The 17,472-nt window shown below is 43.4% G+C and overlaps 1 protein-coding gene across 6 annotated transcripts in view; it reads left to right on the plus strand.

The window, feature by feature from the left end:
- STARD9 (StAR related lipid transfer domain containing 9) overlaps positions 1 to 16,245 on the plus strand; it is a 101,143-nt gene extending 84,898 nt beyond the window's left edge. For 2 of the 6 annotated variants that reach the window (XM_036298917.1, XM_036298925.1), the window contains exons 27-33: positions 12,393 to 12,510; positions 12,647 to 12,768; positions 12,959 to 13,023; positions 13,151 to 13,353; positions 13,558 to 13,655; positions 14,111 to 14,269; positions 14,769 to 16,245. In XM_036298917.1, coding sequence (XP_036154810.1) covers positions 12,393 to 12,510; positions 12,647 to 12,768; positions 12,959 to 13,023; positions 13,151 to 13,353; positions 13,558 to 13,655; positions 14,111 to 14,269; positions 14,769 to 14,870 — 867 coding nt within the window. In that variant the 3' untranslated portion in view covers positions 14,871 to 16,245. Of the gene's footprint in view, positions 1 to 12,392; positions 12,511 to 12,646; positions 12,769 to 12,958; positions 13,024 to 13,150; positions 13,354 to 13,557; positions 13,656 to 14,110; positions 14,270 to 14,768 lie in introns of those variants that run through there. The other 4 variants (XM_036298922.1, XM_036298928.1, XR_004966030.1 and 1 more) reach the window with 3 other exon arrangements.
- The last annotated feature ends 1,227 nt before the right edge of the window (positions 16,246 to 17,472 follow it).

Genomic DNA, 17,472 nt, shown 5'->3' on the forward strand with positions numbered 1-17,472 from the left:
ATATATATATATATATATATATATATATATATATATTTCAGAGAGGAAGGGAGAGGGAGAGAGAGAAACATCAATGATGAGAGAGAATCATTGATTGGCTGCCTCCTGCCTGCCCCCTACTGGGGATCGAGCCTGAAACCCTGGCATGTGCCCTTGACTGGAATCGAACCTGGAACCTTTCAGTTTGCAGGCCAACACTCTATCCACTGAGCCAAACCAGCTAGGGCTCAATGCCTGTTTTCAAACTGATGACCATTCTGGTCCAGGCACTGCTGATAATGCACTAAGCAGTGGAATCCCCAACATCAAAAATCATTTCATTTGGTATTTGTGTGCCCTCAATTAGTTGATTGTTGCTAGTTTTGTACCATAATCTTTATCTTTTATGTTATCCCCATAAAAAAAAAAGCCTAGTGGAACTTTAAGATAAATTTTCTTTGTTCAAAGCTTAGTCTGGCTTTACCCATTATTTCAAATCAGTTAAACCTGAAAAGGAGTGAAAATTAAGTGAGTTACCAGCTGTTAACGTGTGTATGCATTTTTTTGGGGGGGGGGTGTACCTTATAGTATGAGATGTGGATCCAACTTTTTCCTTTTCAGATGGCTATTCATTTGTGCCTGTGCTTGTTAGACAGCTCATCTTTGCCTCACCAGGTTAAGACGTCAACTTTTCTTGTTCTAAGGCTTTTAATGTATTTTACTCCCCATTGCCTTTCTTTTTTGAAAATTTCCAGAGTATTCTTTCTTGTTTATTTTTTTAAATGAAATTTAGGATCAGTTTGTCTAGTTCAATGATAAAAACTTGTTATTTTTAATGAGATCACGTTCAGTTTATGAATCAACTTAGAGAGAAATCACATCTTACGTTGGGGAATCTCCTAACCAAGAACAGTAGGTTCAAGCCTTCTTTTTATGTTTACGTTTCCTTCATATGTCTCTCAAATTTCTTGTCAGATTTATTCTTGTTTTATCTTTTTAAAAAATATATATTTTATTGATTTCAGAGAGGGAGAGAGAGATAGAAACATCAGTGAAGAGAGAGAATCATTGATTGGCTGCTTCCTGCACGCCCCACACTGGGGATCAAGCCTGCAACCCAGGCACAGAATTGAACTGTGACTTCCTAATTCATAGGTTGACGTTCAACCACTGAGCCACGCCAGCTAGGCTATTGAACCATTCTTATAGTCTTGGAATTAATACTGTAATACAAATACATTATATACTTAAGCACATCATGTATTATCAGAGTTTATTTGCTAATATTCAGGATTTTGCTCCATTATTTATGAGTTTTATTCTGTAGTTTTGGTTTTGCAATTTATTTCAGGTTTTGGTATCAATGTTATACTCTTTTTATAGTAAAAAGGGTGGAAGCTTTCTTTTTCAATCTTTAGGAATAGTTACAAAAGTAATGGAAACTTTATACCTATTCAGTTGTCAAAATGAGAAAACTGAATGATGCCAGGTGTTGGCAAAACTTGGGGGATACAGGAACACTTACAGGGTTATGACCCAGCAATGCTTGCAGAGTTTATGAGGGAACGTGTATGAAATTGTTTATTAAAATATTATTTGAAGCCCTAGACGGTTTGCCTCACTGGATAGAGCGTCAGCCTGCGGACTGAAGAGTCCCAGGTTTGATTCTGGTCAAGGGCATGTACCTTGGTGGCAGGCGCAACCCCAGTAGGGGGTGTGCAGGAGACAGCTGAACGATGCTTCTCTCTCATCGATGTTTCTAACTCTCTATCCCTCTCCCTCCCTCTCTGTAAAAAATCAATAAAATATATTAAAAAAATATTATCTGAAGTGGCAGAGCATTGGAAGCCATTGCAATGGTTCTCAACTTTCCGGCCCTTTAAATACAGTTCCTCATGTTGTGCCCAACCATAAAATTATTTTCGTTGCTACTTCATAACTGTAATGTTGCTACTGTTATGAATCGTAATGTAAATATCTGATATGCAGGATGGTCTTAGGCGACCCCTGTAAAAGGGTCGTTCGACTGCCAAAGGGGTCACGACCCACAGGTTGAGAACCGCTGCATTAGAGAATCGGTCACTGAGAGACTGGATAGGTAAAACGTGATCAGTGCACACATGGAAGACTAAGAAAGAGTTCGAGTCAGCAGATAAAGTGGACTCCTAGGCAAAGCACTGAGTGAAAACACTATGAAACAGTGAGGCATAACACTGTTTGTATAAATTAAAACTACAAATACTCGGAGAAACCAAGATGGCGGCATAGGTAAACACCAGAAATTGCTGCCTTGCACAACCACTTCAAAAATACAACTAAAAGACAAAACGGACATCATCCAGAACCACAGGAAGGCTGGCCGAGTGGAAATTCTACAACTAGAAGGAAAGAGAAAAGCACACTGAGACTCAGAGGAGGTGCGGAAGTAAAGTGCAGAGGTACGGAGGCACACGTGGAAAGGGCTGGCAACTGAGGACGTGGTTGTCTTTTTCAATTCGGAGGGAGTCTCAAGCTCCCCACTGCTCTGAACTCCAGTTCTGGGTGAGTCTCTGGAGACCCAGATTCATACGGGGAGAAACTGGACTGTCTGGCATCGGTCGGAACTCGAGGGCGGCTTTCTCTCAGAGGTGCTTTCAGCGATTACCGGGATACTGAGATGCGGAGCCTCTTAGGGTAGGAATGAGGAGCAGCCATAGCTGCTTGCTCTGCCCTGTTGATCCCCTGAGACCCCGCCCCACCCAAGTTGTGTGAAGAGGCTTTTGCATATGAAAGGTCTGGCCCTTTGCAATCTAAAATTACCTAACAAACTGCAGCTGGGTCAGAGAGACCCAGAACATCCAAAAGAAGGCCCAAAGCCCCACAGCAGCTTGCATTGCTTCACAGCTGGGCCTCATCTGGGCACCTCCAAATCCCAAACAAAGAAGAGGAACCTGCAGATCTCTCCATAGCTCCTGCTGGGTAGCCTCAGGCAGAGGCTAAATTAGCACCTCCTTAGAGATCCAAGAGCCAGTGTACCCAGTGGTCAGAGTGGGACCATCCAGATTACAACTCCTCAGATCCATAAGGGACACACTCAGGGGGCAGACTCAGTGAGCACCAAAGCCCCACTGAAGCAAGCCTTGCCCCATAAGGGTGTCTCCAGCACAAAAGTTCTCCCACTGCAGACACAGCTGATTCTCACAGCCAATTGTCCTGGAGGTCAATTCCTCCCAGTGATACCTACAAAAATCAAGGCTTAACTACAATAAGACTGTGCACACAGCCCACAAAGGGGTGCACCAAGAGTGTCCACAACAGGTAATTGGGGAGGCTGAGCTACTGGGCCCTATAGGACACCTAGCACAGAAAGCCACTGTATCAACACAGGGAAGCATAAAAAATGCGGAAACAAAGAAACAGGTCACAAATGACAGAAATGGAGGAAACTAAACTACTGGATATAGAGTTCGAAACCACACTTATAAGGTTTATCAAGAATTTTCTAGAAACCGCTGATAAATTTAGTGAGATCTGCAAGAAATCTAGTGAGACCCTCGAGGTTATGAAAAAGGACCAACTAGAAATTAAGCATACATTGACTGAAATAAAGAATATTATACAGACTCCCAACAGGAGACTAGAGGATCGCAAGAATCAAGCCAAAGATTTGAAATACAAAGAAGCAAAAAACACCCAACCGGAAAAGCAAAAGGAAAAAAGAATACAAAAATATGAAGATAGTAAGGAGCCTCTTGGACAACTTCAAGCGTACCAATATCTGAATTATGGGGGTGCCCAGAAGAAGAGAGAGAGCAAGATATTGAAAACCTATTTGAAGAAATAATGACAGAAAACTTCCCCTACATGGTTAAAGAAATAGACTTACAAGTCCAGGAAGCGCAGAGAACCCCAAACAAAAGGAATCCAAAGAGGACCACACCAAGACACATCATAATTAAAATGCCAAGAGCAAAAGACAAAGAGAGAATCTTAAAAGCAGCAAGAGAAAAACAGTCAGTTACCTACAAGGGAGTACCCAAACGACTGTCAGCTGATTTCTCAACAGAAACTTTGCCGGCCAGAAGGGAGTGGCAAGAAATATTCAAAGTGATGAAAAGCAAGAACCTACAACCAAGATTACTTTACCCAGCAAAGCTATCATTCAGAATTGAAGGTCAGATAAAGAGCTTCACAGATAAGAAAAAGCTAAAGGAGTTCATCACCACCAAACCAGTATTATATGAAATGCTGAAATGTATCCTTTAAGAAGAGGAAGAAGAAGAAAAAGGTAAAGATACAAATTATGAATAACAAATACACATCTATCAACAAGTGAATCTAAAAATCAAGGGAATAAATAATCTGATGAACAGAATAAACTGGTGATTATAATAGAATCAGGGGCATAGAAAGGGAATGGACTGACTATTCTTGCGGGGGAAAGGGGTGTGGGGGGTGCGGGAAAAGACTGGACAAAAATCGTACACCTATGGATGAGAACAGTGGGCTGGGGGATAAGGGCAGAGGGTGGGGTGGAAACCGGGTGGAGGGGAGCTATGGGGGAAAAAAAGAAGAATAACTGTAATAATCTGAACAATAAAGATTTAATTAAAAAAAAAAAACTACATATACTCAAAGCAATCCTTTTTGCAAGAACACATACAAACAAAAAGATATACCCCCAAACACGTCAGAATGCGTTAAGGTAGGTGTGAGAGGGAAAAGGGGATGGAAGGTGAAAACATTTTTAGAATGAAAATCTTTTAATAAAACTTGGTATAATTATACTATGAAACTGGCAAGTTTTGGGGGGATTCGTTCTTTGAAAAGTTTCTTCTGTGGAAAGTGGTCTGTTGAGATCAGGGGTTGGCAAACTATGTCCCTTTGGCAGATCTGGCCCACTGCTTATTTTACTAAATAATGTTTTACTGGATACAGCCTCACCCATTTATTTATGTGTTGTTTGTGGTTGGTTGCTTTATGCTACAATGGCAGAGGCAAGCAGTTGCAACTACTGTAATGGTCCACAAAGCCTTAAATACGCCTTACCTTCCCCTTTACGGAAAACGTTTGCCAACTCCTGGTTTAGATTTTCCATCCATCTCTCTGGAGTCAATTTTGATTCAAACTTGTTAATTTCTGTTCTATTATTATTAGTTACTTTTTCTTGTGATAATTTCTCCATCTCTCCCTTTCTCGTGGTTAGTAATTTTGTTGAATTTGTTTGCTGTTTTCTCATGATTAGATTGAGGTTATGCATTTTTGGCAAGAATACCACAGAAATTATGTTGGGGTTGCCAGATAAAGCAAAGGAAAATACAGGACACTAGTTAAATTACAATTTGAGAGAAACAACAAATATATGCCCCGCACAGTGCCTTATTGTTACCACATTAGGTGGGAGGGTATGTGATGTCACTGTGTCTTATTATTGATGATGTTAATCTTGAAGTTACAGTGGTGTCTGGGGTCTCTCCACTGAAAAGTCACTATTTTCCCCTTTATAATTAATAAACATCTTGGGAGACTTTACAAATGTCCTGTTTTTTTCTCAAACTGTTTCTCACTTATTTTAGCATCCATTGTTGTATCTTGCCTAAGAAAATTTTCACTGTGGTGTTTTAATGACAATTTTGCATTTCCCTTATTTTTCTACATTTCTTAATTGATTTTTTTTCTATAAGGATGTGTTATCCTTTCTCTCCCTATGTATTTTATTGAGTTTTAATTACTTTATTTTTAAATATATTTATTTTTTATTTTAAAAATATGTTTGTATTGATTTTTAGAGACAGGGGAAGGTAGAGAGATAGATAGAAACATTGATAAGAAATATCGATTGGCTGCCTCCTGCCCGCCCCCTACTGGGGATCCAGCCCGCAACCTGGACATGTGTCCTGACCAGGAATTGAACCAGTGAACTCTTGATTCATGGGTGGATGCTCAACCACTGAGCCACACTAGTCAGGCAAGTTATTTTATTCAGTTTGGACTCATAAATATTTTGTTTTATGTGTTATAGGCCAGTAAGTATCATTATAAATTTCATTTTTCAGATTGTTCCAGATTTTATTATTTGAAGTTCTTTCAGATTATGCCCTTTTAACACGTTAAGCGCCCAGTCAGTCACCGGTGAGTAACACTATACTTTCCATCCGTAAGACAAAACAGGCTGGGCGCTTAACGTGTTAATGTGCCCATCCTTTTGTTGAGCACTTCTTTACTATAGTTCATTTATTCTTTTGTTGCTGTTATAATTTATTGGCTTTCAGTATATTCACAGAATTGTGTATCCGTCAGCACAATTTTAGAACGTTGTCATCACCTGAGAATGAAACCCATGTCCATTAATTGTCACTCCCAAACCCACTGCTCCCAGCCCCAGGTAACCACTAATCTGGACATTTCGTGTAAATGGGCTCATACAGTATTGGGCCTTTGTGACTGGCTCTTTCACTCGGCATGCTGTTTTCAGATTTGCATTAACTTCCTACGGTTGCTATAACAAATTCCCATAGGCAGGTCGGTTTAAGACATTAGACATTTATTCTCTCATAGTTCTTGAGGCTAAAAGTTTGAAGTCAGGGCCTTGACAGGACCATTCTCCCTTTGGAAACCACAGGGGAGAGCCAGTCCCATGCTTCCCTCCGAGCTTCTGGTGGTTGTAGTCAGTCCTTGGCGTCACTCCAGTCTCTGCCTCACTGGATGTTCTCCCTGCATCTCTGTCTCTGTCTTCACATATTTAAAATGAAACCAGTCATAGGACACAGGGCCCCCGGCAAAGACCCCATTTCCGAATAAAGTCACACTCATAGAAACTTCAGCATATCTTTTCTGGAGGACAGTAATTCAACCCATGAGGGTTCGTTCACATGGTCGTATATATCACAACTTCATTCCTTTTATGGCCAATAATATCACATTGTATGAATATATCACATCTTATTTATCCATTTATCAGTTGATGGATCTTTAGGTCGTTTCTACTTTCTGCCTATCCTATATAATACAAACCTAATATGCTAAGTGTCTGGTCGTCCAGTCGGCCATTCAACCAATCAAAGCGTAATATGCTAGTGATATGCTAAGGCCGCCCTACTGTTCGCTATGACATGCACTGACCACCAGTGGGGCAGACAGTTGACCGGTCTACCAGTCGCTATGACTTGCACTGACCACCAGGGGGAAGACAGTCAACCAGTTGACCAGTCGCTATGACATGCACTGACCACTAGGGGGCAGACGCTCCAATCGGTAGGTTAGCTTGCTGCTGGGGTCTGGTTGGCTGATTGGGACTGAGCGAGACAGGCCAGGCAAGCCCTGGAGCCCTCCTGGGGTCCCTCCCCTGCTGGCCAACCTCCTGCATCCCTCTCTAGCCCCGATAGTGCACCAGTGGGGTCCCTCGGCCTGACCTGCACCCTCTTGCAATCCAGGACCACTACGGGGATGTCGGAGAGCCAGTTTCAGCCCGATCCCGCAGGCCAGGCTGAGGGACCCCACTGGTGTGCGAATTTGTGCACCTGGCCTCTAGTTATGAATAATGCTGCTAGGACGATTCATTATATAAGTTTTTGTTAACACATGTTTTCATTTCTCTTTGGTATATACATAGGAGTTAGATTCTTTATATATTTTATTACAAGTCCTCTATCAGTTCTATGATTTATAAAAATTTTCTTCCATTATGTGTATTGTCTTTTCACTTTTTTTTTTAAACAAGCATTTCCATTTTTTTAAAATTTTGTTTTATTGCTTAAAGTATTACAGAGTATTACATATGTCTCCTTTTCCCCCCCCCTTGACATTCCCCCAGCTTCCCCTAATCCCCAGTGTCTTGTGTCCATTGGTTATGCTTATATGCATGCATACAAGTCCTTCGGTTGATCTCTTTTTTCACTTTCTTGATGGTATCCTTTGAAGCATAAAAGTTTTTAATTTTGATGATGTCCAGTTCTTTTTGTTGTTGTTTCTTGGGCTTTTGGTTTTATATCTAAGAAACCATTGATTAATCTAAGGTCATAAATATTATGCCTATATTTTATTCTAATAGTTATATAGTTATATATGGTCTTTGATCCATTTTGAATGACGTTTTGTATATAATGAGAGTTAGGAGTCAAATTTCATTCTTTTGCATGTGGATATCCAATTGTCCCAGAACCATTTGTTCAAACAAATATTCTTTTCTCCCATTGAATCTTAAAACCTTGTTTAAGATTGTATGGATTTTTTCTGGTCTCTTAACTCTGTTCCATTGAATTATATGTCTATCCTTATGCCAATACACTATCTTGATTACTGTTTAGGTTTATAGTATATTTCGAAATCGGAAAGTGTGTCCTTCAACTTTGTTCTTTTTCAAGATTGTTTTGACTATTCTGGGTCCCTGAATTTCCATATGAATTTTCAGATCAGCTTGTCAATTTCTTCAAAGAAATCAGCTGGGATTGCATTGAACATGTAGTTAATTTTGGGGAATGTTGCCATCTTGAGTTTTTTGATCCATGAACATTGGATATCTTTCCATTTATTCAGGTCTTCTTTATTTTCAACAGTGTTTTGTAGTTTTCAGAGTATAAGTTTTTCATTTGTTAAGTTTGTCCCTAAGGCTCAGCAGGTGTGGGTCAGTGGTTGAGTGTTGACCGATAAACCAGGAGGTTATGGTTTGATTCCTGATCAGTACACATGCCCAGGTTGCTGGCTTAGTCCCTGCATGTAGGAGGCAGCTGATCAATGTTTCTCTCTCACCAGTGGTTCTGTTTCTCCATCGCTCTCCTTTCCTCTCTCTAAAATCAATAACAATATATTTTTTTAAAAGTTTGTTCCTAAGTATTTTCTTTTTATGTTATTATAAATGGACTTATTTCCTTAATTTCATTTTTGGTTTGCTCATTGCTGCTATACAGAAATACAATTGATTTTTGTATATTGATTTTGTCTCCTGTACCCTTGCTGAACTGATTTGTTAGTCCTGATAGTTTTTTAGTAGATTCCTTAGGATATTTCATATATAAGATCATATCATCTGCCTTTGTTGTTGTTTTCTTGCCTACTTGCCTTGGCTAGAATCTCCAGTACAGTGTTAAGTAGAAGTGCTGAGAGTAGACATCCTTGTCTTGTTACTGATCTTAGGAGAAAACCACCCAGCTGTTTACTATTAAGTATGTTTTTCATAGATAATCTTTATCAGCTTGAAGAAATCTCCTTCTAGTCCTAGCTTATTGAATAAATCATGAAAAGGTGTTGAATATAGTCAAATACTTTTTCTTCATCTATTAAGATGATAATGTGGATTTTTCCCTTTATTTTATTATTATTGTGTATTGCATTGATTGATTTTTTTTTATATTGAACTAACCTTGTATTCTTGGGGTAAGTCCCACTGACTCAAGGTGTATAATATTCCTTATGTGTGGCTGGGTTCAGTTTTATTAGTATTTTGTTGAGGATTTTTGTGTCTATATGCATACAGGGTATGGGTCTGTACTTTACTTGTGATGTTTTTATCTGGTTTTTGTATCTGGGTAATTTGGCCTCATAGAATGAGTTGGGAATTGTTCCCTCTTTTATTTTTTGAAAGAACTGTGAAGGATAGGTGTTAATTCTTTAAATGTTGAATTTTCTTAAAACTTTTTTTTTTATAGAAAAGCCCTTGTGTTTTCTGATTTTGTTATTAATTTTTAGTTTATTTGCTATACATTAAGAGAATGCATGACTTCAGAGAAAGTATGATCTCTGTTTTTTATATTTATTGAGGGTTTTTTGATTATGAATATACCAAGGGTATCTAAAAATTGTTTTTGTTGTTTTAGCCTCATTATGTGGTCTGTGTTTTCTCAGCTTTGGGGGTGTATGTGTCATAATTTGGGAGTCTTATTTTTAAAATTGTTTTCATGATCACTTTTATATGTCTTTATTTTTTGATTTAGCAGTTTTCAGCTTGCCTGTAAAATATGAGATTAATGTATTTCCACGTTCTTACCTCTTTTTCTCTTTACCTTTTGTTACAGTATTTCTACATTGTTTATGATGTTTGCATTCACAGTTTTATTTGTTGTGTTGGATTAAGTGAATTCTGCTCACTTATAGTTCTTTGCCAGGCATTTCTTTCTCCACCCTAATAATTCTCCCTCTCATAATTTCTTTAAGAAAGATTCAAGGGAACTGTATTCTCTAGATTCTATATTTCAAACCCAAAATATATACATATACTAATTTACACTCTAAAATAACATTATATAACAGTGCCTACTACCCACACTCTGCTTAACAGAATGTTATAATCAAACTTTGCTAATCTGATAGGCATAAATAGTATTTCATTTCAGTTTTAATTTGCAATTCTCTTCTTGTGTCTGAGGTCAAGTGCCTTTTCAGATGGTTAAAGCCCTTTGGTCTTTTTGCTCTGACTGCCAGCGTCCTGTGCCCATCTCTCTGTTTGGTTCTCCCTTTTTTTGGAGGCCCTTCTTTATAGTAAGAAAATTATCCATTTTTGTCATTTGAGAGGCCAGTGTTTTTTCCTAGTTGTTTTTAGTTTCTGTATTACTACATGAAAAATTTTAATTTTATGTTGTCTCGTTTTTATCCATCTTTTCTTTCATGGCTTCTGGATTTTGTGCCCTTGTTTAAGGATTTAACTATGAGATTTTTTAAGTTTTATTTTCTTGTCATAATATTAAATTCTCCCCCACCCCTTATCGTTTTGAGCCACAAAGCATAAAGGACTTACTTTAGCATGTGTGTGAGATGGATCTCTCATGCAACCTTTTTTTCAGGTGATGACTCCATTGACTCAGCAATATTTATTAATTTACAGGAATATATTTTTGGAAGTCATTAATGTAGCACTGGGACAGGTAGGATCGATCACCTAGGAATATATTATATAATGAGGAAAGAAGGCCTGGGCTTGAATCTTGAAAAATTCCCCAAATACCCACTTCTGTTTGAGAGGGAAGAGCTAGCAAGGGAAACTGGGAAGGAAGGGGAGCGCCAGAGAGAGTGGAAGCCAGAAGCGTGGGGAGCGGGGAAGTGAGTATCTCACGTGAAAGGGAGAGGCTGGCTGAGTGAGTGGATGTGTGCTGAGAGGCTCAGGAAGTTGAGGACTGAGAGCTGTTCGCCAGACCCCGCCACACGGACCTCCTGGGGACCTCAGCAGTGGCTGTTTGGTGGGAAGGCGAGGCAAAGGCCAGATTCAAGTGGGTCCAGAAGGGAGTGAGAGGTGGGAGATGGCAAAGATGACAGTCCTTTCAAGAAGGGTATCTTTGAAGGGCGAGAGAGCAGAGACGCCTGTAGAGAAAGGTTTTAAAGGTGGGAGACTATAGTAGGTCCTCGGGTTACATCGGAGACGGTGCGCAGCGTAAAGTGATTTTCGCCTAAGTCAGACCCACCTACATGAGCACCCACGTCACCCACACGGAGCACATACACAGCAGTAATGAAGTGAAACAGTAAAAAAAAATTTTAAAGAAAGATAACAATTCCTGACCTTCACTTGTGGTAAATAAATAATAAAAAACATAAAGCACATATGTACATATGTCGAAATGACGGAACTCTTCTTTTATAAATAAATGGGAGATGGCAATGTAGCCATGAAACGACGTACACTGAGTCCGACGTAACCCGAGGGCTGTCTGCATTTGCCTGCTTAATGCTGATAGTAAAGAGGGATTGCTGGAGGCAGTGAGTGAAGAAAGGCATCAGTAGTGACAGGTTCCTGAGCAGCGGACCAGGATCTCAGTCTGCCTGAGGTCGGAGAGGCCACTTGTATTTTGCAGGCGGAGGAAAGGAGGCGAGGAGATAACTGTCTTTGTTCGCCTCATCGTGTCTTTAAAGTAGCTCAGTGTTGGAAACTGATGATAGGTAGTATGGTAGACCCAGCAGAGGTCAAGGTCATGTCATTGAGGAACTGGCTGAGGTTAAAGGTGAGGTGACTGTACCGCAGACCCAGAGGATTATGCTTGTCTGGTTCCAAAGGAGGATCTTTCTTTGGCTTAATTGCTGGGGCTGGGGCCAAGGTCAAGCTTTTCTCCGCCTGTTGCTTTTCCTCCCCAGCCCACCTCCCACTCAGGTTTTGCTTGCTGCCCACACTACACCCCGCTCCGGCCAGGGCCTCACTCCTGTTGCACAGGGTGCAGAGGCCCCGCCCACTGGCACCTGGCACCTGGCCCTCTCAGGCCCGTTCCCCTGTGGAACTTTTCTCCCACCAACGTGAGCCTGTGGCTTGAAGAGTGAGGGACTGGTTTCTATTGCTGTTGACCTGGTGGGGCCTCTGGCCGCCTGTAACCTCAATAGGGACCGTCTTTCCCTTAGTGTTTATGGTGGACGTGCTGGTGTATTTCAGAGGCAGAGGAGGTAATTCTGCACTGGCTTCGTGGCGGTCTGCTTTCTCTCTTCCTCTGTCCTGGCCCTGAGCACCTTCTCTTCTGCAGGGGGATACCAACTTGCCTGATTCTGGAGACGCTTGGGTAGGGGATGTGCGGGGCCGTTCTGCAGTGAGGAACAGTCAGCTGAACTTGGCTGGATCTGCCTGGAAGAACTGGGTCTACAGTGAGTGGTGGGGCAATCACCTGCCTGGTTTGGGGACTTTGGGGAATGAGGTTGCCAGATCCAGGGAGTCACTGTCCCTCAGAAGCTGCTGCTGTCCGGCCCTGATGCTCGTGCCACCTCCTCCTCTTCACTGTAGGTCGCAGAGCCTCTCTGGGCAGTTGCTGCTGCTCTTCATCCAGTGTGTCCAGCCTGGGAAGCTGCTTCTCCTCCTCCTACCAGGACTTGGCCAAGCGCATTGTGGACATCTGTCTGGCTGATGTGAGGACCTGCCCCACGTGTCCCCGTGGCTCCTTGGACAGAGCTTGGCTGGGGGAGAGCAGGGAGGGAAAGAGCAGGGCTGATGTGGCGTCTTCGGTGGCTCTCCCCTTGGCAAAAGGGGACTAGTGACCAACCCCAGGGTCTGGTTTATACCATTCCCCCTAATTCGGGTTTGGTACTGTGTCCCTAGGTGATGGCTGCTTGCTCAGGTGATCTGCACAATCTCTTCAGTCGCCAGGCAGCAGCCGGCTGGAAGTGAGTTCCTTTGTCTTGTCCTCATCCCATTGTGCTGCTTGCCTCCCTCCTTTCCCTTCTCCACCCTGAGCTGCTCTGTGACCCTGGCACCCGCCTCACCTCTCCTCTCCCTGCCTCGGTGTCCCAGCTATCAGGGTGAGGAGCAGGAGGTGCAGTTCTACAACAAGGTGTTCTCCTCCACTCGGCATGGCTTCCTGGGGGCCGGGGTGGTGTCCCAGCCGCTGCCTCATGTGTGGGCAGCGGTGAGTGACCCCACCCTGTGGCCCCTGTACCACAAGCCCATCCAGACAGCGCGGCTGCATCAGCGCCTGACCAACAACATCCACCTGGGTAAGCCCAGGGGCGTCCGCGGCTCTGCCTGGGGACCGTGGCAGGCCGGTGGCCGCTCGGGAGGCTGGGCGTTCTGACTACCTCCAGCTGGGTGTCGGGTTGTGTGTTGATGGGGTCTTGGGGGTCCCTGGCCTGGGAAGGATTTAGGACTAGGTCTGTCTGTGCATCTGCACCTGCTGACTCTCCCCATCCCTGACCTGCCAGTGTACTTGGTGTGCAATCCGGCCCTGTGTGCACTGAAGCAGCCGCGAGATTTCTGTTGTGTCTGCGTGGAAGCCAAAGAGGTGCCTGCCTTGCTGGTGGTAAAGATATTGTGGGAAGAACTTGGGCTGGAGTGTTGGGAGAAGCAGTCTTTGTGGGCCTCAGGTCCTCTGGGGGAAAGAAGGCAACTTGGGGAGGAGTAGGGGTGATAGCAGTCTGGCCTGGTGTTGCCTGCCAAGATGTTGACCTCACTGGAGCCTATTTGATCATCACATAGGCCAGTGATGGCGAACCTATGACACGCGTGTCAGAGGTGACACGCAAACTCATTTTTTTGGTTGATTTTTCATTGTTAAATGGCACTTAAATATATAAAATAAGTATCAAAAATATAAGCCTTTGTTTTACTATGGTTGCCAATATCAAAAAATTTCTATATGTGACACAGGACCAGAGTTAAGTTAGGGTTTTTCATAATGCTGACACGCCGAGCTCAAAAGGTTCGCCGTCACTGAATAGGCAGTACTCACATCGCTCTCTGTCTGTCTGTCCCCAGGGGCATCTTTCTATCATGGCAGCTCAGTCTGTATATGACACATCCATGCCGAGACCCAGCAGAGAGATGGTCCGAGGGGAGATCCTGCCCAGTGCCTGGATCCTGCAGCCCCTCACTGTGGAAGGCAAGGAGGCCACCAGAGTCATCTACTTGGCCCAGGTGATGTGCCCCCTGCAGATGCCGAGATCTGCCTTCACAGCCCCATGGGAGTGTTGTTTAGCTGCTCCACGTCCTTCAGTGCCCCGGCCCTGTGGCCTGAGACTCAAGGGCTTCTTGGGTCACCGTAAGGGGAGTCCCTGGGAAATCAGAGAGGACAGAGAGTGGATCAACCTTTCCTGACGCTGCTATTACCAGAGAGCCTAGCAGCCTTCCTCCTCTGGTTGTCCCAGGGTCCTCAGGAAATACAGGAGCCGCTGGGGGAAAGGCAGCTGCCTCGGCAGAGCAGAGAGAATGACCCATTCTATTCGACTCTCCTCCCGGTTCCCTGACTTGACCTTTGTCAGTGGGAGGTGAGGCCAATGCCTAGATCTGAACAGCAGAGCCCAGGGCCCCTAAGTTCTAGGACCGCAGACAGTCTGAGGGGTCCACCCAGCACAGCTGGTGGGGGCTACGCTCAGATCTGTCTGTACCTGACTCTTCCCTCTCTGTTTTATTTCAGATAGAACTTGGTGCTCCAGGTTTCCCCCCTCATGTCTTAAGCTCCTTCATCAAACAGCAGCCACTGGTTATAGCCAGACTGGCTTCCTTCCTTGGTAGCTAGCACCTCACTGTCGAGATGGTGCTGCTGAGATTCAGGCCCAGGACGCTCCGAGGCTGCCTGCTGTGGCCACTGGGAAGACAGCACTCAGCCCGAGTTGCCAGGGAAACCCAGTCAGTACTTGGTCACCGCTGGCAGCTCTGCAAGCAAAGGGCCTGAACTCCTGACCCTGGCTGTCCAGAGCAATGAAGCCCAAGTTGGAGTTTTCACCTTTCTTTCCTGTCTCTGAGGCCCTATGGCAGACAAGCCGCTCCGGGACCAGGATTGGACATAGGCAGCGGAGCTGGGAGATGGTGTGTGTGCTCTTGATGGTGCTTCCCTGGTTCGGCCCAGCCCTTGGGCTGGTAGGGAGGCAGCTGTCGGCTAAGATTCTGCTCAGACATCGGCCTCCAGCATTCAGTTCCACTGTGAGATGGACTGTTACCAAAACAGAAAACTGGTTTAAAAAAAAACAGCTGCACAAACCAGAACAGTGATTCAGCATCGTTTCTCCTTGAATTTTTATCAAATGCTTTATTATTAATTTTTACTCCCCACCCCCCACTCTCTTCCTTTTCTTTACAGGAGAGGACATTTGGGTCTTTGCCTCAGTCAGAAGTACTGAGCAATGCTCTCTCATGGAGCCTCATTCCAGAGCTCAGTAGAATGAGAAGACCACTCACTGTGGAAGCCATCTGGACAGATCTGGGGTCAAAGTGGGGCCTATCTCTTTAAGGGAGTTAGGAAGTGGGCAGCCAGATGCTGGCTGCTGACAAGGCAAGAGAAATTTCAGAGATGAAAAACTATCTTTTGAAGATGGGAGAGAACATAATGGAACTCCTAGAGGAGATAAGTGATTGGTTAGAAGGAAGCTCAGTTCCATTCCTTAAGGCCTCAGAGCCTGGGTCTGTCTTCAGTGGTCTTGTTAGCATTTCATGCTGCTGCTGCAGCCACACCTATTCTAGGATGAATGAGAATGGGTTTTCTTTTGCCCTAGCCTGGCAGACCATGAGGTTTTGAATAGTCTGTGTGGTTACATGGAAGTGGCAGGGGTGGGAGAGATTCCCAGCTTTAGTACTGGTGCCCAGAAGGTAACCATCTGGGGATCAAGATGTGGTAAAAAGGTAAAATTTCTGTAGAGTACAGCAGAGGTTTATTTTTCTAAAAGTGTTTGCAGGATTTTTTTTCTCTTACCTCAAATTAAGTTATTTACATATTATTGAATGTTTTTTTTAATTGTCTTTAAACTTATTTTTCTGGGTTTTTGTTTTGGTGACACTTGATATATTTAACAATTTATGTACTCCCATCTCTTTTCATATAAATCTCTTACCAAGACTGTTGATTGAATGGCCAGAACACTTGCAAATTAAAAGCCTGATCTGCACTTTTATTAGTAGAGATTGTCCTGAGATAGCCTAAGTGTGTCCCTTGAGCTCAGAATTTGGCCTTGAGATAATGGCAGTAAGTTTCAAGTTATCCTATATAATAAAAGTGTGATATGCACATCAACCTAATGGCAGAACAACTGGTCACTATGACAAGCACTGACCACCAGGGGGCAGATGTTCAATGCAGAAGCTGCCCCCTGGTGGTCAGTGCACTCCCTCAGGGAGCATGGCACTCAGCCAGAAGCAGGGCTCAGGGCTGGTGAGCGCAGCGGCAGTGGCAGGAGCTCTCCTGCCTCTGCTGCAGGCGGGCAGTAAGGAGCGAGGGGTCCTGGATTGTGAGAGGGCACGGGCTGGGCTGAGGGACTCCCCCCACCCTTCACCCCCCAGTGCATGAATTTCATGCACTGGGCCTCTAGTACAATTATAATTGCTTTCCATGAACTCAGCACTGCTTTAAGGTACGTAAATAGCAGCCAGGTTAGTAAACCAATTATGGCCAGCTGTAGCCCAAGTACCAATGAGGGAGGATTCCAGGACAGTCATTACCATACCTGACAGTGACCACAATCCCATGGAAGGTATTTCTTTAACAGATGCTTCTGAGACAGAGCCAGCAATGGGAATCTGAGCATATGGGTAGCCCAGAGGTGACCTTATCCCCACACTAGAGAAACCACAAACCAGGCCCGAGAGTCAGCAACCTAAAAGAATATTAACTGAGGCTGATACGGCAAAATGCAAGTGTTAAAGGTCATCCACAGGCCTAAACAATCATGATAAAGTCAGAATTTGGTTTAGACAGATGATTTACAGACTTCATTGTGCAGCAGAATCACCAAAAGGACTTGCTGGGCCCCATTTGAGTTTCTGATTCAGTGGCCTGGAGACTACACTTTGAAATTCATTGTTTTTAACACTGTTTGCGGGTAGTTTTTATCACGGGCTAACAGGTGGTGCGGGCCATTTTTGCAGTTGAATAGATTACCATTATACCTGGAAGTACACACATAATTCACCACTGTATGTGTTAGAGACCCAAATTTTGTCTTTTGGAATTCGTATATCTGCATGTGAGCATCCCTTTAGAGCTATAAAAAAGTATAAAAATAAACGTATTTATACGTTACCCGCATTCTACCGCTAGTCTATAAAAAACGTATTAATACGTGTCCCACGCTCTACTACCAGTCAACGTAAGACGTATAAATACGTTTCCCGCATACAATGTGTTAATA

The sequence above is a fragment of the Myotis myotis genome, unplaced genomic scaffold (assembly GCF_014108235.1).
Source record: "Myotis myotis isolate mMyoMyo1 unplaced genomic scaffold, mMyoMyo1.p scaffold_m19_p_1, whole genome shotgun sequence".
Taxonomy (NCBI): domain Eukaryota; kingdom Metazoa; phylum Chordata; class Mammalia; order Chiroptera; family Vespertilionidae; genus Myotis; species Myotis myotis.